The 23682-nt window shown below is 39.8% G+C and overlaps 1 protein-coding gene across 1 annotated transcript in view; it reads left to right on the top strand.

Annotated features, from left to right (window-relative positions):
* LRP2 (LDL receptor related protein 2) overlaps positions 1–23682 on the top strand; it is a 178405-nt gene that overhangs the window by 8821 nt on the left and 145902 nt on the right. Inside the window, exons 3-5 of the mRNA XM_065880144.1 lie at positions 9358–9465; positions 11797–11919; positions 15440–15556. Of these exons, the coding sequence (XP_065736216.1) occupies positions 9358–9465; positions 11797–11919; positions 15440–15556 (348 nt within the window). The remainder of the gene's footprint in view (positions 1–9357; positions 9466–11796; positions 11920–15439; positions 15557–23682) is intronic.

The following is a 23682-nucleotide window of genomic DNA, read 5'->3' as shown; positions in this document are numbered from 1 at the left end:
TTGGAAAAAAGTTTTTTCTTTTGTTCTGATAACTACACAGATGGGAAGACGTTGCACCATGGGCAGGTGTGTTTATGACTGTTTTTCATAGCAATGACCTTTTCCATTAGTGAAGAACTGCTTGAGGACTTCAGATTTGGGGCTTGTTTTTTTGTGTGACTCCCCCCACCCTTGAATGGGTAAGCCTGTGGATGCCCTGTGGAGCTCTCCAGGGTGAAGCAGGCCTCCCTGGAACTGAGATGCTTTACCACACTCCCAGGGGAGTTCATTTCAAGGTGCTAGTACTAGCGGCTGCGGCATGAGATTGCCCAATCTCAGGCCCTCTCATTGATGGGTGGGAGGGAGTGCGATCGCCGCTTAAGAAATTTTATTATCTTTAGGAGGGAAGAATTTTTTTATTTACAGGGGGTTTCGTAGATGGTCTCTTTCATGTGGGTTAAGACATTTTGAGCTCTGAACGTCCATGCTGCTTAGAGGTTCTAAGTTGTTCTCAACTGGGGGTGGTACCACCACTCTCAAGGGGTGTTTGGACATGTATGTCACAGGGACAGGGGATGGGCACTACTGGCATTCCGCATGTCAGGGGCCAGGGACGCTAGACATCCTGCTTTGCCCACGGCAGTTGAATAATTATCCCATCCTACCTGCCCATCACGTCCTGTCAGGAACCCCTGAGAAGCGTGGTTTTATTTATAATGTGCTTCAGTGCCGATGAACCATCGGGTTTTAGGTCGAGGAGGTGCTCAGTGAAAAAGAAGTGATGTGGAAGAGATGGGGAAAGGGGAGGAAGGCAGGTAGCTAGTGTTTAAACAAAATGCGTGAGGAATAGCTCAGTTACGAAAGGTGGAAATGTGACCTCCCACTTCTCAGAATTGAGAGGCTGCTCTGGTAGTGCATCTTATTATTCTGCCGGCTTTGGATCCCTGAAAAGGCACTTTAAAAATTATTAAGCAAATATTTCAGCAGTCTCCGAGATCCTCTGTCTCTCGAGGTCTGGCTGAATTCCTCATGCTGGATGCTCAGACACACGCATTCAACTTGGAGAGAATAGGACACTAGGAGGCCTTGGGTGGCACCTGCGGAAACTGTTGGCCATTTGCCGTGCATTGGAGCTGCTTTGGATCGGGCCTGGGGCAACTGGAGGGGCTGCAGGGTGAGCCCTATCCCTGCCAGAGCCTCTTGGTGAACCACCCACCGGCCTGTTCACTGAGCTCATGCTCTGGGCAGGGTTCTGAGGAGCCCAAGCCCTTCTCATGGCCAAAGTCTATATCCTCATTCGGATTTGCATCCACCCAGAGCGACTTTTAGTTTTAATATAGTTACTGGCACTAGAGATTTCTAAGCTTTCTCACTCTCAGCCCATTTGATCATGTCACTCTGTTCTTGGCATTCAAGGCCCTTTCTTCCCCATCTCCCCAGCGTGGTTGTCCCCCACTTTAGAAGAGGTTCCCTGCACTTGGGCCGTGGAGGCCTGCTTATTCCCCCCTCACCCATGCTGGGCCTCCCTGAAGTTATTTGGGCCCTTGCACAAAGCATGGTCCCTCCTTCACCACCACCCCGCCCCCGCCAAGTCCTGCTCTTTCACACAGGCCCAGTGCAGTCTTATTCTCCTTCATGAAGCCTCTCTCTTTGCATCATCTTGTGGTATTCATTTTTTTCTCCCTGAGACCAATTGGTTCTTATTACCTCTGCTGCTTATTTGGAACGAAATCATCTACTGTCATAAGGCACAACTTTGGAGTCATACTACCTAGGTGTGAATCCCTGCTTCTCCACCTACCAGTTGTGAGATTTGGTCAAGCCTCAGTTTTCTCGTCTATGAAATGGGGCTATTAGTACCATCTCATAGGATTGTTGTGAGGATAAGTGAGATAATCTATGGGAAACACTTAAAATACTGCTGGCAATTAATAAATTCTGGGTGATTGAAAGCTGTCATTTGTTTTGTGGGATGGGGGTTGAGGAATAGAGCACAGGCTCTGAAATCACACAGGCCCTGGGTCTGAATCAAAGTTTGACATTTTCTGCATCTGTGGGAATTTGATTAATGCCCTTGAGATTCAAGTTCCCCTTCTATTAAATAAACATAAATCTCACTTCACATATTTCTAAGAGGATCCAATAGATATGTATAGGGACTTCCCTGGTGGCGCAGTGGTTAAGAACCCACCTGCCAATGCAGGGGACATGGGTTCGAGCCCTGGTCTGGGAAGATCCCACATGTCGCAGAGCAACTAAACCTGTGCTCCACAACTACTGAGCCCGCGTGCCACAACTACTGAAGCCCATGCGCCTAGAGCCCGTGCTCCACAACAAGAGAAGCCACCGCAATGAGAAGCCCACGCACCGCAATGAAGAGTAGCCCCAGTTCTCCACAACTAGAGAGAGCCCATGTACAGCAACAAAGACCCAACACAGACAAAAATAAATAAAATTAAATCTCTAAAAAAAAATGGATGTGTATAAAGCTTTTTATATTGTCCAACACATAGTAGGTGCTCAACAAGTAGCAGCTATTGTTGTTACATGGCTATTTAATTTATAATGCATAAGTAACTTTTGTCCCCAATAAATTTGTAAGTTCTGTTAAAACAAAGGATCATATCTTATTCTTTGTTTCTTCCACAAGCCTTGAACAAAGTTTTCCACACAGTGGGTATGATTTTTTTTCGTGTGTGGCTTTATTGAATCTGACATCATATTCTTTTGGTCCTTTTTTTTAAAAAAATTTCATTTAAGTGATGTGTGTACATGATCACACATCAGCTGGCTTGGCTTGTGGGTTTCCCTCAAAGTCTTTGACTTCTTGAAATGTCCTCTCAATATCGTTTTCCTCTATCAAAACATCAGGGCTCTGAAACAATTTGGAAAAAGCAGTCAACTCAGTTGTTTGTAAACTGGATTAAAAAAAAAAGAATAATTCTGGCCACCTAGTTGGTGAACTGTTCTGAAAACCAGGCAGCTAAAACGTTGTACAGAAAGAGTAGCAGGCTGGTTTGCTGTACCCGTCTTGTTTCAGTTCCATCAGTTGAGTTGGTGGCTCTTCCACCGGTTGACATTAGGCAGGGCAGGGTCTCCAGACAGTTTGTTACCCTTGGCTGTCATGGCTGCAGTGTCAAGTTTGGAAATTGGCAAGTGACTTTAAATCTTCAAAAGGGGACTGGCCTTGTTGGTGTGGACAAGGTGTGAGAATTGTAGTAAACCATCACCCAGTTTATAAACATCACAAGTATGTCTGTCAATACCAAGGGAATAAAAACAAAGTACCGAAAAAGTGAAGTAAAAATTATGGGTGAATTAAGGAATGTATTTCTTTAAGTTCAGTGGAGGTAAGACTATTAAAGTGCCACTCGGTGCTACATGTTTTTAAAAAGAGCACATGGGCCTCCTCAGGTAGACCAAAAGTGTCTGGAAAGACCAGCACATGTTAGAGGATCTAGCCGGAAAGTAGGATTTGCCACAGAAATTACCTTACTCTGTTAACTTTGGACAATGTTCCATTGACCACGACTTGCCTTTTTCTTCTAATAAGAGAATTCATGAGAGGAAAAAGAAACTCTTATAAGGAAAGGGCAAAAGAATGAAACATTACGGGGCTTCCCTGGTGGTGCGGCGGTTAAGAATCCGCCTGCCAATGTAGGGGACACGGGTTCGAGCCCTGGTCCGGGAAGATCCCACATGCCACGGAGCAGCTAAGCCTGTGCGCCACAACTACTGAGCCTGTGCCATAGAGCCTGCGTGCCACAACTACTGAAGCCTGCGTGCCTAGAGCCTGTGCTCTGCAACAGGAGAAGCTACTGCAATGGGCCCACGCACCGCAATGAAGAGTGGCCCCCAGCGCAGCAACGAAGAGCCAGTGCAGCCAAAAATAAAACAAAATAAATAAATTTAAAAAAATTCAAAAAAGAATGAAACATTAGTATGACTCAATATTTTTCTCTTTTTAAAACTTTTAGGGCTTCCCTGGTGGCGCAGTGGTTGGGAGTCCACCTGCCGATGCAGGGGACGCGGGTTCGTGCCCCGGTCCGGGAGGATCCCACATGCCGCAGAGCGGCTGGGCCCGTGGGCCATGGCCGCTGGGCCTGCGCTTCCGGAGCCTGTGCTCCGCGGCGGGAGAGGCCACAGCGGTGAGAGGCCCACGTACCGCGAAAAAAAAAAAAAAAAAAAAAAAGAATTTAAAACTTTTAGATATTCCTCCTATTTCAAATTATACCAGGTTTCATTTTTCTTTCTATAGATTTAAGATAGTAAACTCCAATTAAAAGACTCATTGTTTGCCTTGATGGTTTTATGAATCTCTGATATGTAATTTTACAAAGAGAAATCTTCATTACCTGGTGAATACGTGTTTACTGTCCCACATGTGCCTAGCACTGTGCCAGAGTTTGTAAAGGATACAGAAGTGGTGCTCTCAATTCCGTGCTGTGCCCCTTCTGGAAAAACAAACTTCTTCCCTCCTCTAGGCATTATCTGTTACTCCAGTATCTTATCTTAACACATTCTTAGTCCAACACTTAAACCAGGAAGCTTGGGCTATGGCTATTTATGAAGAAAGGATTACTCTTGTTTTTCTCCAGCTTGGGGCACTATAACGTTGAAAAACAAGTTTATCCCTATGTCTATTGTAATTTTTCTTGAAGAGATTGAAACACTTTTTTTGATTTCCCTGCATTGCTTTTTTTTCTTTTTCTTTTCCAGCATTGCTTTTTCTAAAAAAATTTTATTGAAATGTAGTTGTTTTACAGTGTTGTGTTAATTTCTACTGTACAGCAAAGTGATTCAGTTATACATATGTATACCTTCTTTTTCATATTCTTTTCCATTATGTTTATCACAAGATATTTCATATAGTTCCCTGTGCTATGCAGTGAGAACTTGTTTTCCATTCTCTGTAGAATAGTTTGCATCTGCTAACCCCAAACTCCCAATACATCCCTCCCCCACACCCCTCCCTCCTTGCATTGCTTTTGATTGTTGCAAACTTTCCTTTGTTTTTATGTGTAATGTTTGTTGCTAAGTAGACTACTCTTCTCCAATTGTATTGTATGAGCATATGGTGTGGTGTGGATTCCAGACCAGTCCAGTTAATGAATCCAGTGAATGTTGATAGCAACTTTGGAAAATAATCAAATTTTTACATTCATTTTTTCGGTGGAATTTTTTTTTTTTTTTTGCTGGTTTGAAGAGAACATAGAGCACTGGTAGCCAGTACAGCACAGATGCTGGACCAAAACTGTCAGATCCAGATCTTGCTTTGCACATGTTTGCTATTTGATCTTGGGCAAGTTACTGAATTGCTCTGTGTCTCAGTTTCTTTATTTGTAAAATATGCATAATAATGACATCTATCTTGTAGGGTTGTTATGAAGGCTAAATGACAAAGTTTACAAAAAGTTTACAAAGTACTTAGAATGGTGCATACCATTTAAGTACCACACAAATAGTTTTTTCATCTTTGCACCATCTATTTTGATTTTGGGGAAAGGCAGGGCCAGCCTGGGAAAGTAGGGTGTCCCTTTGGTTCTAATGGTTCCTTGTCAATGACTGCCTGGTTCTTAATGATAGGTTTTTATTTCAGTGTGGATTATGATGTTTTCCTCTTTGGTTTTTATTAGAGGGAGACTGTTTTAAAGTTATAAAAGATTGTTTGCAAAATTACCTCTTGGTTAAAAATGGATTGGTTGAATATGGATGTTTAGAGAGCATTTGTTGAAAGAAGTGTTAAATTTTGCTCTATTTAGATTTTTTTCTTTCATAAACTATGTTTAGCTCCAAAGTATGAAATTCCCCCACTCCCACCTTCTTTGGACTTCAAATTATTAAACAATGAAGTATAGATAATATGTAGTAACCTTTGGAGGGGTTATGAGTAAAGGCTACTTATTAAAAAATAACCTCTCAGGGCTTCCCTGGTGGCGCAGTGGTTGAGAGTCCGCCTGACGATGCAGGGGACACGGGTTCGTGTCCCGGTCCGGGAAGATCCCACATGCCACGGAGCGGCTGGGCCCGTGAGCCATGGCCGCTGAGCCTGTGCGTCCGGAGACTGTGCAAAAAAAACTCTCAGAAGATAAAGTGCATACAAACCAGTTGAAATCAGGGGCAGCTGAAATTGTTATCAAGCTTGATCTAGACCTTTTCACTAACAGTGTGTGTTTTTTTAAATTTATTTTTGCCTGTTTTGGAACTTTATTATTATTTTTGTTTGATTTCTATTTTATTATTGTTAAAAAATGTATTTTATATTGGGGAATAGTTGATTTACAATGTTGTGTTAGGTGTACAGCAAAGTGATTGTGTTATATATCTACATATATCTATTCTTTTTCAGATGCTTTCCCCATATAGTTTATTACAAAGAATGGAATAGAGTTCCCTGTGCTATACTAGCAGTTTGTTTTTCAACAACACATATTTCCTTTGTAATAGAATGGATGACAGTCTTCTGACACTAGTGGAGCATTCGGTTGATTACTAAGATGCCACCCAGCAAATGATAGAGTATCCATTTGTTCTTCTGCAGAGATGTTTCCAAACAATAGTCATTTGGGAGTTATAACAGGCATGGAAGTTAATATTGAAAAGATGAACTTGACAAATGAATTACCATGGATCTGTTGATAAGTTGAGTGAATTGGGCTTGATATATTACTTTAGATAACTGAGTATTTGGGAGGTCAAATGTGAAAAATACTAACTAGAAAGAGTTACATAATTGTAAAACTTCCCCTATCAGTTTAAATTTTTTTTTTTTTAATGTGTGATTTTTTTTTTTCCCTATAATGCCAGCTGCTGGGCTTAGCATTGGGAATTTTTTAAAAAAATAAATTCATTTATTTATTTTCGGCTGCATTGGGTCTTTGTTGCCGCGAACAGCGGCTACTCTTCGTTGCGGTGAGAGGGCTTCTCTTGTGGAGCACGGGCTCTAGGCGCGCGGGCTTCAATAGTTGTGGCACATGGGCTCAGTAGTTGTGGCTTGCGGGCTCTAGAGCACAGGCTTAGTAGTTGTGGCGCACGGGCTTAGTTGCTCTGCGGCATGTGGGATCTTCCCGGACCGGGGCACGAACCCGCATCCCCTGCCTCAGTCAGGTGGATTCTTAACCACTGAGCCACCAGGGAAGCCCTAATGTGTGATTTTTAAATAATTGACTTTGAAGTGCTTAAAAAATGACTTTCGGGTATCTATTTTGTGTTCTTTTCATGATGTGCTTAACTTCATATTTTAGCAAAAACAAACTCAAAATTTGACTTGTAATAAAAATTGCTTAAGAAATGAAAAAAGAAAAAAAACCAAATAAACAAAAATGTTGCTTAAGAAATAACACTAATTCTACATGCATTTGAAAACAGGCAGTATATTGTTCTGAGAATTTGCTTCAGTATGCTCAGTTTCTAAGTGTATGATTTTTCCAGCAAGAGGAAACTCTTTGTAGGTAGACTGACCTTTAGATTGTTATAATTTTTCAACCAGAAATTATGAGATACTAAGGGAAACAAATGTACTGAATTTACAAATGTATTATGTTGGATTTCTAACAATAGACCTAATTGATAAAAGTGATTTAATATATGTTGTGTTAATAGCTAAACCTCCAAAGCCTCTAATCTCTCATGGAAATATTGCTTTGTAGAACAAAATCCAATGAGAAGTTCTGGGATTCCAGAGTGAATTTGTACATTCCTTAGGGGCATTTTTGCAAGGGAGGTTGTTGTGTTTTAAAGGTAGTTGATAAGAGACCTGCACCACCAACCCCAGACCTGCACCACCAACCACCATCATGCATTAGTCTATAGAAGGTATTTGGGTGTACGTATTCCTGTACCACTCGGTACCACCATTTAGCCAAGGAAAGTTTCTGACCATTTGCAGCATACATTATAAATCAGTATGTCACTACCAGACAATCAGATTTGAACATTCCATGAACAAAGTAGCCTATATCCCCTAGGAATAGATCACTTAACTGTGTTTATGTCATGCTCATGATAGGCCTGCATTTACACAAGACAGGATAGCACATTGTTTATTTATTTTAGGAGTAGGTAATTGATCTGTATATTTACTTAATTTCAGTTTAATTAGTCAAACACTGAAATGGGTAATTTAGCATGATTGCTTAAATACATGGGGAAAGTATAATTATTCTTCCAACCCCCCGAATTATTCCTCTACCACCATGGGTTTGTGAAAGAATAATTTTGAGTCTTCTCCATGTTGGGCTGGTGTTGGCTGCTCTCTTAAAAATAAAATTCATACTTGGCACATAATGTATGGGGAGGTTGCTGGTCAGATATTTGGGGAAACTCAGAGGATCGCTAACTGCCAAATTAGTCCCCTGGGGAGAACTAGGAAAACTGCAGGATATACTGGTTGAATTAAATGAACTTGTTTAAGTTATATTCACTTTCTGGTATCACTAGGGGATATCACTGCCACTTGGAAGTGTGGCTAGTTTGATGCCAAGTTTGTGCACTCTGATTGGCTGCAGAGATTTTTGTTTGTTTATTTTTGGCCTCTGTTGGTTGGCAGAGAAGAGCCGTACCTGGCATCTTACAAATAAGTTACAAACAAAAAGCCATAATATTGGTCTTGTATCTAAGAATGAAGAACCATAAATTGATGTATATGATTTAGTAATAAAAAGGCACTTAAAAAGACTGTACGGTGGCAAACTGAAAAAAGCACAGTCCCACAAATGAAAAGTTACTCATGATGGTATCAGAGATAACCACCCTTAACTTTCTGGCCTTTTCTGTGCTTTTTTTCTGCTATATATGACTCTGTTACAGGTAAAATTTGGCGTCCTTGTCTTTGTTATAATGTGTAATGAAATATTACAAATATTTCTCCAAATCATTTAGAAGTTCTTCATAACTATTTTAATGAGTTCCTAATATGATATATATAGATATAAGAAAATTTATTCATTTTCATATTATTGGACATTTACGAGGTTTGCAATTTCCTTTATTATAAATTATGCTGTGATGAAAACCTCTACACATAAATCTTTAATTCTCTGCTTAGTTCCTTAAGGGGAAAAAAAAAATTACCTAGAAGTAAAAGTATTAAGTTAAAGAATAAGCACTTTTAAAAAGCAGGATACCTTTTGTCAAATTGCTTTCCAGATTGGTTACCTCAAGGTGCACTCTAGTCAGCTGTGTGTGAAAATGACTTTCCTGCAGACCCTGACACAGAATATAATCATAAAAATGTTTTCCTAATTGTATAAATAATTTACATTCTTTGATTACTAATTAGTTGAATAATTTTTTGTTTTCATCAAAAATGTGTATTTTTTTGAAATATCTGTGTGGGTAACTTTTCAAACTGGCTTTCTCTTGCTTGTGGGATTACAGAATGTCACAGTGATGAGTTTCAGTGCCAACCTGGGCTTTGTATCATTGCGTCCTGGCGGTGTGATGGGACCAGAGACTGCGCGAATGGCTCGGATGAAATTGGCTGCCGTAAGTGAAGAGCGGTGGGGCTAAGCTCTGTTCTGAGTAGCAGAAGTGCTTCATGGTCATTTCAGCTGTAACAAAGAGAAAGAGTTGTGCCTTTAGTAGTAGATTGGACTGAGCTCCAATCTTTTGAGATAGAGAACTGGTGGCATTAAGAATTCAGTCCCTTTTGATCACGAGGTTCAATTCACATCAGTTTCTATCTTACTCTTATCCCATGACCTTGGTATGGAACCAACTTTCTGAGCTGTTTTCTGAAGCCTATAAACGATTATTTCAGATTATTCAGTCTGCAAATTTTGTGCACTAAGAAGAACAAAAAATAATGTTGTCTGTACTGCTATGATTTGTAATTCAAGGAAGAGTCTGTTTTTATAAAAAGGAGGTAGTAGAACTTGTGTGCATTACTATCAAGAGGTCACAGAAGGGGCTAGTGTGGTTTATGTTTTTTAAATAATAGTTAAAAACGTGATAATATTATAAACCCCCAATTTAACTCTTTAATTTAGAGAAGAATTATAAAATCACTTTCATATATTTCTTCATTTAGTTCTCTCAACAATATTCTGAGGCAGGTTTCAGATGAGGAAACTGAGGCATAGAGAAGCTAAATTATTTATTAAAGGCTTCCCAGTTGGTGCACTAATCCCAACCCTTATGTCCATTGCTCTCCCACCTTGCCATAGGTGATCCATCACACTACTGCAATTTCATTCATTCTGACAGGTGAACAGGCAAGGGTTATCATCCAAAACCCAAGAAAGGAGGCGAAAATTTGTTTTGAATCGTTGGCCGTCCTGTGGCACAACAGGACAAACTTTGGTGTATTGTTTGGATGACGATGCATTTGAAAATGGGAGAAGTGTGGGGATTAGGTCCTATAAGGTGCTTCTCAAACTTTCATGCAGAAATGGATCACATGGGGAGCTTGTTAAAGTGTAGGGCTTAATTCCACATGTTTGAGGTGGGACCTGAGATTCTGCATTTCTGCAAGCTCCCAGGTAATGCTGATGCTGCTAGTCTGGAAACCACACTTTGAGTAAGGGAGTAGTTCTATTTGTAGAGATATGATCAAGTGCTATCTATTTGCCTCCTCTGGGGCTTACTGAGTTCATTTTAGGTTAAACACTAGGAGCAGAAAGTCAGGAACAGTGTGTTCTGAGATAAAGGGATAATTGAGCAGTCATACCAACAATTTATCAATGTCCCATAACGATGATGATAAAAACATACCAATGACAATCACTCGCAACTTATTTACATGGTACTTTCACATATGTTACTCTACTTATTTTTTTTTAACATCTTTATTGGAGTATAATTGCTTTACAATGGTGTGTTAGTTTCTGCTGTACAACAAAGTGAATCAGCTATACATATACATATATCACCATATCCCCTCCCTCTTGTGTCTCCCTCCCACCCTCCCTATCCCACCCCTCTAGGTGGTCACAAAGCACCGAGCGCTGATCTCCCCGTGCCATGCAACTGCTTCCCACTAGCTATCTATTTTACATTTGGTAGTGTATATATGTCCATGCCACTATCTCACTTCGTCCCAGCTTACCCTTCCCCCTTCCCGTGTCCTCAAGTTTGTTCTCTACATCTGCGTCTTTATTCCTGTCCTGCCCCTAGATTCATCAGAACCATTTTTTTTTTTTTTTAGATTCCATACATATATTTGTTAGCATATGGTATTTGATTTTCTCTTTCTGACTTACTTCACTCCGTACGACAGACTCTAGGTCCATCCACCTCAGTACAAGTAACTCAATTTCGTTTCATTTTATGGCTGAGTGATATTCCATTCTACTTTTTTTTATAGCACACCGTGAGAAAAATATAGTCCCCATTTTATGATACATACATTGCAATTCAGAGAATCTGCTGAAGATTGTAAAGCAAGAAAACTGTGGAAATAATAAATTATTTGATTTTGGGTCTTGTTTTCCAAATCTCATGGATTTTACAATTTATCATGATGTTTTACTATTAGTTATTACAAAACACTTCAAATAATTTAATAATGATAAACTCATGGTTGATTTTATTGAAATTAAAAATTTAATATTTTTTTGGTCATAACTTCGTATGAATGTGTGTTTGGGCTGTTTGTTTTCTTCTCTGTATTGCTTTGGATCATCATTTTGTTGTGATGCCATTGCTGAGATTACTTGACAGTGAACACTGGTTAAAGTCCACAGGCTCTAAGGTTTTTTATATTTGCTATCAAATATATTGAGCAGGAGTTGACATACTTCTTTTGAAACGAGCATCGTTTGTTGGTATAATAGGGTGGATGTTAGACATAATGAGTTTTTTTCCGGTTTATTTTAGCTCACCCTACTTGCCGTTCCAACCAGTTCCTGTGTCAGAGTGAGGAGCTATGCATCCCTGTCCACTGGGTGTGTGACGAGGAAGAAGATTGTATCGATGGCTCAGATGAACGGCGGCATTGCCGTAAGTGCTTGTAGAGGAATCTTGTTTTGGCCCTTTGGACACCTTAAATTCCAACCTGTTACAAAGACAAAACACAATGGAATGAATCTTTATAAATGCAGAGTTGGGCCTTGAAGGACAAGGGAACCTGTGCCAGCCGTCTCACTCAGGGGTTGGATGATACTGAAAGTGTGGATGTGCTGAAGAGTTATCAATAGAGCCAGTGATTTGGACATGGGATAGATTCCCAGTATTTAACTCAGGTTATGTTATGCTTAAGAAAGAAACAAAACACTTATTGGTATCTGTATGTGGAGGTCTTCATTTGTCTGGTTGGCAGTTGGATGGGTCCACGTGCTCCTGGAGCACACTGTGCAGGCAAAACCTTCCACCCCTTCTGCCCCACTATTAAACTCTCTTCTTTCTCACTGAGTGGAAGTGGAGGTCTGCTGGAGGCACTTCAGTGACGGCTGCTAGAGCCATCGTAGGATGAGCTGGAACCAGAAAGCAAATAGTAGCAAGGAAGAGGACGTTGGCGACTGCTGATTCCTGGACATTGAGGGGGTTCAGGGCAGTAACCTGGAAGAGACACTTCCATTCTGATTTCTTTGGGATGGAACTGGAAAAGAGTGCTTTATTGGGCTTAAACAGTTTTGGACAAGAGCATAATTTTGGGTGAATGTAAGATGGCAACATGTGAGAAAGATGTCTGTCATCTGTAGCATTCCTTTCTTTTAAGGATGTTTGTGTAATTTAAAATTATTCTTGTATCAATGGGGATGTTTTTGGCTGCAAAGAGTGAAAAACACAACTCAAAAAAGTTAAGCAAAAAGGGAATTTATTATCTCACCCATAAAGCTTAAACGTAGCATTGTTCCAGAATTGATTGGAAGATAATGGAAAGTCTCAGTTCCTTGGATCAGTGACATCATTGAGTTTTCTTCCACTATTCTGCCCTGCCCTGCCATCTTTTTAGCCTATTGGCTTTTCATGATTGCATGAAAGCTGCAGAGGTCCTGAATTTTACATTCCCATAATTCAAATTTCAATGTCTAGAAGAGAAAACATCACCATCTTTTTCCCTGTGTTTTTATAAGACAAAAGAAAAAAACAACAACAAAAAAACCCCAAACTAAAACCTTTTAACGAGTCTAAGTTGGACTGAGGTGGAAATTGGAGAGAAGATACAAGGCTGTAATGAACCACCTCAGGCTCTTGACCTCAGTTGTCCTCTGGAAAAGTCTAGCTCTGATCACTGTGTAGCATTCACCTTTACACTTCCCCACATTCTGTTTCATTAAATGCACATCCCACAAATCATGGACATCTATCATCACTGTGTGTTGGTTTTGAGATAGCCAAGATCCTGTTGGCATTTTCACACGGACATTGTCCGCAAAGATCAAAGAAGAAACAGATATTTTTGATGGCTACGTCATGTGGGAACTTGTTTGTTAGGTGACTAGCAGTGGAGGTGCTGTGGGCTTCAGTAGGTTCTAGATGTATTTATAAAAAATTAGAATTAAGTCCAGGAATTTTGAGTCCAGCAATGGGAGTATGAACTCTCTTCAGTCGAGCCACTAGAAACCTTCTTTTGAGGAAGATAATGGAAATTCTCAATACTTATGAGTTTGACTTTGGTGTAAAGGTAAAATGTAGACTGTATAATTAAACAATCTGTTAGGGCTTGTCAGTGCTGGTCATGAGGTCTGCCAGCAACAAAGAGATGGTGATCTTTGGGACAGAGTAGTTCAGGGGAAACCAGCAAACTATGTAGGTCTGTGGAGGGTGGTGGTGGTGACAAATGGCAGTCCTGAGGAGGGCACAGACAGGAGCTAGTCAAGGCCAGATAGGAGCACAGCATATCTACATCAGGTCCAGTTATGTGCATCCGGATCTGAGGTGGAGTGGCAAAAAGGGAGGGAGGTGGGGGACAGTAGTTCAGAAGGACTGAAAGGAGGAAGGAAAAGTACCAGGCATAGTAGGGAGCAGGGAGAAATCCTTGTTTCTAGGAAATCTGTTCTGGGCTCTGATATTTCTGGCTGGCCTCTCAGAGGTCCTAGAGGAAAAGGGTGACCTAGTAGGTACTCAGTGCTAGATTGTGAAGCTCTGGAGAGCAGGGACTATGCTTTATTCAGCTTGTATCCCTAAGGCTTGGTATTCTGTCTAGCGGATAGTAGGTTCTTGATAAGTGGACACTGAATGAATGAATGATGGGTTATTTATCTTTTGGCTAGATATGCCATTTGGTTCCATTTTCCCTTGCTCCCCACACGGAGTAGGAAGAAAGCTGAGCTGTAGATTGTGATGCAATGTGTGGTGGATGACCCCTTGATAATAATACTACATAGAGGGGATGGGAACTACCAAGGGCAACTGCTTGGGGAGACTGGAAATAACTTTACAGCAATAATTTATGAGCAATGTTCCATACTATTTTAAATGAGTATGGATTTTATAAGGTAACTCTTGCATTTTAAATTATTTTTTTATTAGATCATCTTTTCCCCAAATGCTTCTCTCTTATGTGGACAATTAAAAAGTCCCATCATAATTCCTGCCTCAGGGCTTCCCTGGTGGCACAGTGGTTAAGAATCTGCCTGCCGATGCAGGGGACACGGGTTCGAGCCCTGGTCTGGGAAGATCCCACATGCTGCGGAGCAACTAAGCCCGTGCGCCACAACTCGTGAGCCTGCGCTCTAGAGCCCATGAACCACAAACACTTAAGCCCTTGTGCAACAACTACTGAAGCCCGTGTGCGTAGAGCCCATGCTCCGCAGCAAGAGAAGCCACCCCAGTGAGAAACCCACGCACCACAATGAAGAGTAGCCCCCTCGCCGCAACTAGAGAAAGCCCACGTGCAGCAACGAAGACCCAATGCAGCCAAAAATAAATAAATTAAAATAAATAAATTAAAAAAAAATTCCTGCCTCAGACTCACAGAATAGAATTCACATGATGCTTGGAATATTGATTCATTTGATTTTGTCTGTTTTATCCAGAGGCAAATTTGATAAACTACTGGTGCTCTGCTCTCACCTACCCTAATCACCTTAAGATAAAATCAAGCTAGCTTAAATTTATGTTTATGAAATTGACAGGTATTCAATGTAGAAAGCTTATATAGTAGAGAAAACTCTAAAGAAAAAAAAATCACCCATTCCTAATACTCAGAGATAAACACTGTTTACTCTTTGGCATGTTTCCTTCTTGTTTAAACAAGGATTTCAATGAGGGGGACCTTACTGATCCTTGATTAATACCTATACCTGCAAAATTCTTATTTCATTCATCCTTTTTACTGTATAGGTTTTCAAGCTATATTGTATTCTCAACACATGTTGATAATATAATTGTCTACACTCACAACCTTGAATGTTGATATGATTCTGGGCATTTTGATAGTATCCTGATAATAACACTTTTGCTTTCACATTGTAAGATGTCTACCTTAGAGTAGCTGGGTTAATGTTACTGTCATATTTGTTAGTTGGTCTGTGTTTTTCAGTAATTACAAAGTAATATTTTTTTCCTTTCACAGCTGGGAGAACATGCTCAAGCCATCAGTTTACGTGCGAAAACGGTGAATGTATCCCAGCAGAATTCAGATGTGACCATTCCACAGACTGCTTGGATGGAACTGATGAGAAAAACTGCCGTGAGTCCCTTACAGTCTTCGCACTGTATTTGGTTTCACCTTTGTCCCTTTGGCATTTTAATCAATTTGTTGATGGACAGAAATGCCTACAATATGCCTCTTGTTATTGAAATCTCTTGGCAGATTCTTGTGTGGATTAGAGGTGATGTTCTGGTAGGAGTCTATTTTTAGCAAGACATTCTGAGTCTGTCCTGCCTTAGCACTTCAAGTTTCTGTACGTCTTGAAGTAAGAAACTTTTAACTTTAACACAGAATCACAAAACGTCAATGAGTACAAAATCCAGTTTGGTCAATTTTAACTTTTAGTACGTTACCATGGTAAACTTCTGGGTCAAATGTCTCAGTCTTTCTGCTCTTATGGACTCAGTGTTTTCCAGATCACCTTTGGGAATGTGTTACATTTTGAAAATGGCTATCTGTGTAATGGAAGAATACTATATCAATTTGTAACTGATCACCACAAGATAAAGCATACAAATCACAGTATTCTATGTATAATGTTTAAATATGACCATAAGCAAAATAAGAAAGTGCAATCACTTCTTACAAATGAGTAAAGAGTAATCTGCCTCTCTTGAGGTTTATATAGAATTGTTAGAATACAAGAATATACTAATTATTCTGCTGTGTCCGTCCTCTGGTCCATCTAACTCTGTCTTTAGTCTCAGACATACCCATTTTCTCTCAAAAGCGCTTATAGGTCTATCATTTATGAATTTACCCAGAGCTTCTTTGAGTTTTTATATATCTTTCCCTGGCATTCTTTCTGGCATACTGCATTTCAGACTTCAAGGAGTTATTTTAATATTCTAGTATTCTAATAATCGGTGGATAGATTTTGTGTACCTTAGAAACCTTGATCATAAACTTCTTGGTTATTATGCTTCCAACTAAAGATTTAGGTTTTAGTCTCTTCTCATGGGACAACTCTTTTATTGTTTGATCATTTTGATAGGATTTTAGTTCTTGACTGTTTCTAAATTCCTTCCTTTGGTATATTGTATGCTTAATGAAAGAGCCATCTTGCTACACTTCCCAACATGGTGCCATGCCGAGGGTGGGAGGTAACATAAACTGGTTATGAGCAAAGTGTTCCTATTTACTGTAGTGTTCAAATTGTGCTCTTAATGGAAGAAACACTCGTATGTGTGTCCAGATTCACGCTGCAGCCTCACTGTCATCACACAGTACATTAAAACAAAACAAAAAACTTCTCCAATGCTTTCTTCTCTTGTATGTTATTTTCCTTTGAGAGGAGTCTGTGCTATTTGTCTTTGTGTTTCCATTTCCTAGCAGACTTTCTGGTATAGTTCTGTTGTAATTTCTAACTTACATGTTTTCTTTTGAAAGAGATTATGTTGCCTCTAGGTTGGGTCTTCTTTAACTTTGGAAAAGTTATGGAGAATTTAGACTTGGTACCGGCAGTTTTAGAGATGGTAGTGTGTGTCTGGATGTCACAGATAGCAAGTCCAGAGTCAAGGACTCCCCTTTGAGTACTTTGTAAAGCAAACAATAAATTCTTTATTGTGGCAAGTGAAGAAAATATTTTTGATTAATAATAGAGACAAATCATACATTATATTTTGCAGTATTGTGTAAACTTCAAAGTGTTATGTAAATTCCAGTGGTTATTGTTATTAGACCCCTCACTGAGGACATTAGGGCCAGTATTATAATACTGTCTTACGAATAAGGTAACTGAACCAGCAAAGGATGGAGTGGCTTGTTCAGGGTTAAATGGTGTGTGGCAGAGCTAGAGCTCAGCTCGTCCTCTGGTCCAAGTCTGATGATTACTGTTCATGAAGGACTTTATTTACAGAAGGAGGAAGTCCTACCTTGTGCAAGAACAGAACCAGAGGCCTGTGCCACCAGCCAACAGTCTGTGTCTTTATCCCTTATTTACAAGTGGATAAAAATGAGTGCTTTATTGCAAATGCAATGGTACTGCAGGAAATGCTATTTTAGGGAAAATAAAAGGCAGCCAAAACAGACTGTTTGGATTTATTCCATGTGAACACCCTGCAGCCAAGTCTCAAGTCACCAATACAGCTGCCTCATGACTTTGCCGACGGACCTTCTGGAAAAAAGCTGGCGGGGTACAAGCATTCAAGCAGCTCCTATAGAAAGGAATGAAGGAAAGGAAGTGAGCTTTGTAAAATATCTGGGCAGGAATCCTTAATCAAGATTTTGTTCATTTTTTTAAGTACATACAAGTAATTGTTGAACCAGAGTTAAACCTCATTGTTTCTGGAATCATACAAGTCATGAATCCTTCAGGGTTCATGGCCCTAAAGTGAATCTCACACATGTAAGGAGGTTTTACAATGAGGTATTTTTTCCTATTTCTCTCTACCTCATTTATTTATTGCTATGTGTTCTGTAAGGAAGAGTGTAAAAAAAAAAAAAACAAATAAGAGGAAATTAAAAAAGAATCCTCATACTTCCTTGTTAGTGCTTTGATCTCCTGGCCACAGCCAGATTTGTACAGGAAGGAAATGAATGACCTGGATCAAAGTCTTTAAAAAGACTCAGTACTGGGGGGAGGATTTGCCTCATTTTATTTTCCGTCTTTGTTTGGAGCTCTTGTGGGAAATGGAAAAGGGGAGTGTCACTCCCAGGGCATCAATCACTATCATATTCAATTTTTTTTTTTTTAATTGGAGTATAGTTGCTTTACAATGGTGTGTTAGTTTCTGCTGTACAGCGAAGTGAATCAGCCATACGTATACGTATATCCCCTCCCTCCTGCATTTCCTTCCCACCTAGGTCACCACAGAGCACCGAGTAGAATTCCTGGTGCTATACAGTAGGTTCTCACTAGTTATCTGTTTTATACATAGTAGTGTATATATATCAATTGCAATCTCCCAATTCATCCCACCTTCCCTCTCCCCGCTTGGTGTCCATACGTTTATTCTCTGCATCTATGTCTCTACTTCTGCTTTGCAAATCGTTTCATCTGTACCATTTTTCTAGATTCCACATATACGCATTAATCAGTACTACAAAGTAGGTGTGAGGACCATCTCCACTTTACAGAGATCAAGAGGTAAGGGTAGACGAACCAGGATATTAACCTAGGTCCAAACCCTATGCCCATGCTCTTGGAATACTTTACTTTTGTGTAAGAAGTTTACAGAGCATTTTTGCCTACAGGTTACTTAGCTATTTTATTATTAAAATGATTGTTGAAAGCTTTTTATTATGGAAGGTTTTAAACATAATCAAAAGCAGAGTGATTACATCAACTCATAGCTAATTTTGTCTTACCTATATCTCTTCTCTCCATTATTTTGAAGCAGTTCTCAGATATCATGTAAGTTTGTCTTTTAAGTAATTCAGTATCTATATTGCTAAAATATAAGGACTGAAACATTACAGTATCATGATCACACCTAAAAGTTAATAACTGTTCTTTAAAGTAATCAGAAATCCATTCAGTTTTAAAAATTCTTCAATTGGCTTATTATTTTTTTACAGTGTCATTTAAATAAAAATCCAAAGAAAATCTATATGTTGGAGTTAGCAAGTGACTTGTTCTGGAGTTTCCCATAGTCTGGGTTTTGCTCATTGCACCCACCCTCTGATATCCTTCAACATGTTCTTCTGTCCCCTGTATTTCCTAGAAATTGGTAGCGAGATCTAGAGTAAGGTTTTTCCATCTCGGAAATAATGACATTTGGGTCCAAATCATTCTTTATTGTGGGGAGCTGTCCTGTGCATTGTAGAATAGCTATCAGTATCCTTGGCCTCTGTCCACTAGAAGCCAGCAGCACCTCCCAGTTGTGATGGCCAAAAATGTCTCTAGACAGTGTCAAATGTCCTCTGGGAGCAGAATTCCCCTCCCCTGCTCCAGTTGAAAATAGCACTAGTCTAGAGGCTTGAACACATGCAAGGTTTCGTGTGTGTGTGTGTGTGTGTGTGTGTGTGTGTGTGTGTGTATAAGGGCAACAACACTTTGTATATAAAGGTATGTATTTCCATCAGGAGGCACCTAATGTCTAACTGCCCCTTTGTGATATTAGCAGCCATTGATAATCATGCTAAGATACATTTAGTCCTAGAGGTACTTAGCTATTTTAAATGTCGCTTCAGATATATAGCAACTGTTTAATTAGTTGTTTTAAATTACAATGTTCCCACATAATGGAGGATTAAGTGAGGCTTAGACAGAAAACCTTTTTGTGAGACATGACACTTTGTTCTGTTGTTTTTGGAGTCTTGATGAATAGGAAAATTACTTTTGGACAAACTTAGAATCAGTTTATGAATATGGCTTTAATTTGTCTATTTCTCAGAAATAAGATTGTCTATAGGAATGGGTCTTCTAGGCACTAGAAACCACTTAAATATAGTGGAGGATGTTGGAAAACTGCCAAGAAGGACTTATTTCTTTTCCCCAAATATTTGAAAGGATCAGGAAGCTTGACTGTGTAGTTCATAGTCCCGCCTGTCAGATCAGACCCCTAGGATATAGTTCTTACCCTTTCAAGCTTCTAAGATCAAGGTCTTGAGCTCCAAGACAGAGCACCTTGTGTCCATTCCAAGCACTCCTTTTACATAACAATGAATGGTGTGTAAGGGTCCACTCAGGGAAGCAGGGAGAAGGGAGGGAAAAGAATGGGTGAGATGGCAAGAAAGGCAAGGGTATTAATGTCCCAATAAAAAGATTATCCTTGAAATAAATAGTTTCGTATCATATTTGGTCTTTTTGTCTGCTGTGTTCCTATATGCATAAGGCATAAGATATTTTTGGTTATTCTACTGTTTGAGAACTTTCTGAAAAAATATATATGTGTGTGTGTGTGTGTGTGTGTGTGTGTGTGTGTGTACAGCTGTGAAACAGGTAAAAGTTCATTTTTCCTAAGTTATTTTGCTCTTCAGTCTGGCCATCTGTAAAATGGCACCTGCTATTAAACAGTTTGTCAATTATTACTATTTTTTAAGGAACAGAGAGTTGAAACTGCCATCCATTTTGCTTTTAATGGGATTAGCATCAAGGAAAACCCACTCACTCAGAGTCTAAGATAAACATCGGAACAATGCAGCAATTATGGGTCATTCAATTAATAATGTTGCACTGACTTTCCGTTGCTCAAAAATAGTGTAATTTTTTCTTAGCTAAGTAAACAGATTATTTCATCTTTATCAAGTACCGTATTAGCATGCTTTTGGTGTGAGTAAAACTATTGCTAATTATCATTGGTTTGCAGCACTTCTCTTTTGTTACTTAGGAATGCCAAAGAAAGGGTCAAATCCTTGTTACAATGAAGGCTTTCTTGCCGGTAATCAGCAGTATTTGGTCTGCCTGCCACGGGGGCGGCTTCGTCTCTGAAGTTTTATTTCTACTGACTTTCTGTTCTTTAGAATTTTGTATATCTAACTTTATATTTCTAACTGTTGAAACTCCGACTGGGGGCATAACTGGGAGGGAGTGAAGAGGAGGGATAAGTCATTCTTTGGACGGTGATGCCTGGTGACGGACATGTTCATCAAACTCAGCCCTTGCTCAGCACCTTGCTCTTACTATTCTCTCTACTCGACGTGAGAAGGAAGAAGCAGACTGACCGCATCTTACATATCACATCACAGCCGGACCTTTTTTTTTTTTTAGCAGTTTGAGATAGGATTCAGAGCCCTGAAACCTTGAGGAAAGAGAAAAATCTCTTATTTAGTCTTCATCTTACAAGCACATTATAAATATCTCCCATCTTTTAAAAGACCCTAAGATCCCTCTCAGCTGTTACCCTACTTCTCTGCTCCCTTTTACAGCAAAGTTACATAGAATTGTCTTTAACCGCTGTCTATCTCCATTTCCTCTCCTTCTTTCTTTCTTGAACGCATTGAAAACAGTCCATCTCCAAATCTCCCAAAAACATTCTTGTCAGTGTCACCAGTGACCTCCATGTTGATAACCCTAATAGTTCTTGTTCAAACATCACCTTATCAGAGAGCTACTCCTCCTCACTGTTACTCTTTCTCATTTATTTTAATGTCTGTCCTTCCACCCTCCTAAATAGAATGTAAGTTCCATGAGAGCAGGGATTTTATGAAGTTCATCATTTTCTGTAGTACTTAGCAGTCCGTTACTATCTGTTGAATGAAATAGTTTTAAAAACCTGTGTTACTTCACTCATAATTTCATTTATAATCTCTTTATCCAGTTCTTAGCACGGTGTCTAGGAAGATGGATTTCAATAAATATATGTTGCATTATTCCCTGGAGCATTTGAGGCACAGTGTTCCATCCTGTGGCTCAGTGACTCCAATGCTAGGGCTCATGTGAGATTTTTATTATTTTTCAAAAAATTAGAACTATGTCAGTCTTATCCTCCTTTGCAGATTTTGGTGATAGTTCTGTGTATGTGAAGAAAGAGGTACTGCAGGTCCAAACTCTTCAGAGCAGACCTTTTGGGTGCTTTTTAAACTTAGGTCTGAGATCAGGTCACCATGGATAGAGACCAGATAGGGATTTAGGACTTCAGACCAGGTAGTTCAAAGCGAAGGCGGTAAGGGAAACTATGTAAGTTAATGTCTTTCCCTTTTTTGGCTTCAGGCTCCTGAAAGCTGCTCAGACTAAACTTGATGTTAGTCCAATTCTAGTAGCCCTTGGGAAGACCATATTTACTTTCTCTTTCCAAGGTACTGAATTGTTATTCACATTTTATAAATATTATGTATATGCTTTTCATTGAAAGGCTCTTCAAATTATTTTTGGAGGGCTTCCGTGGTGGCACAGTGGTTGAGAGTCCGCCTGCCGATGCAGGGGACGCGGGTTCGTGCCCCGGTCCAGGAAGATCCCACATGCTGCGGAGCGGCTGGGCCCATGAGCCATGGCCGCTGAGCCTGCGCATCCGGAGCCTGTGCTCTGCACCAGGAGAGGCCACAGCAGTGAGAGGACCGCGTACCGCAAAAAAAAATAAAAAATTATTTTTGGAAAGAGGCAGGAAATGCTTCTCTGTTGTCCTCTTGCATATTACTGCACTCCCTAGATGCTAGTCCGTGATGACAGTCACTTCAGGGACTTGAATTTGACTGACACAGGAGGCGGGGTGGGGGGGGGTCAGAAAGGAATAAGTTGGTCTCCTGCTGCTTTGTGGTCTGTTTTTTTTTGGTATGGACTCTCTTGTTTGTCCTGGTACTCTTGGAAAGCTCTGCTTCCTAGCATAGGGTTTCCTGGAATTCTTAGATTTTACCAGATTGAAGTCCTTAGTAGAATATGCCATAATTTGATGAAATTTAGATTTGGCCTGACTTCTCCAGACTTCCCAAAGTGGAATGAGAAACTGAAAGGAAGAAAGAAAAACTTTCCCTTGCGTTGCTTCTTCTCTTTCTTTTCATGCTATCTTTTTACGATTATTTTCTTTCATTCAATTTCATTCTTCCTCCTGTAATTTTCTCTTCCTATTACTCTGAAGCCTGTAAGTGGTAGCAATACCTATTATAGTGGTTAGGAACAAGCGTAGTGGGGCCAGGTTGCTGAATTGAGTTCAGGTTCTCCAGCTGACCAGTCGTATGACCTTTTTCAAATTGTTTAACCTCTCTGTACCTCAGAGAGGCATGTATGTAAGATCTCTAAAATGGGAACAATAGCGTAACTACCTCATTGGGTTGTTATAAGAACAAAATGAGTTCATACACATTGAGTACTTGAACAGCCTTCTGGCACGTAGTTTTCAATACATGTTATTGATGATTATTATTGTTTTTGCTCATTTAACTTCGTGGATAGTACTTGCAGCTAAGTGCTGGTGGCCAAACTAGTAAACTTTTTCTGGCAAATCATTACTCTGACTGGATTATCCTGCCTTGGAAGCAGACTAACATAAAGTAACTTATAAAGGATGACTTCAAGACCTTGAAAAGTCCCAGGTGTCTGGGCAGGACTTATATCAGTAACTTCTTGTTTTCCTTTTAATCTTGGCTTAAGTGTCATAATATACCTTTAAGAGGCCCTCTCTTTCTTTAGAATCAATTTGTCTTCTTTTTGGCTGTTTTGTCAAAATCTGAGAACAGAATGTATTTATAGCCTTCCTGTCAAGATAATAAAGAGTAGTGCCTAATATGTGTGTCTTACCCTGCTGTGAATGATTTCCATTCTGGGAGGCCTACGAGTTTCTTAAACC

Source organism: Phocoena phocoena, chromosome 7 (assembly GCF_963924675.1).
Source record: "Phocoena phocoena chromosome 7, mPhoPho1.1, whole genome shotgun sequence".
Lineage (NCBI taxonomy): Eukaryota > Metazoa > Chordata > Mammalia > Artiodactyla > Phocoenidae > Phocoena > Phocoena phocoena.
Note: the sequence above shows the minus strand (reverse complement) of the source record. Positions and strands in the feature narration are given on the sequence as shown.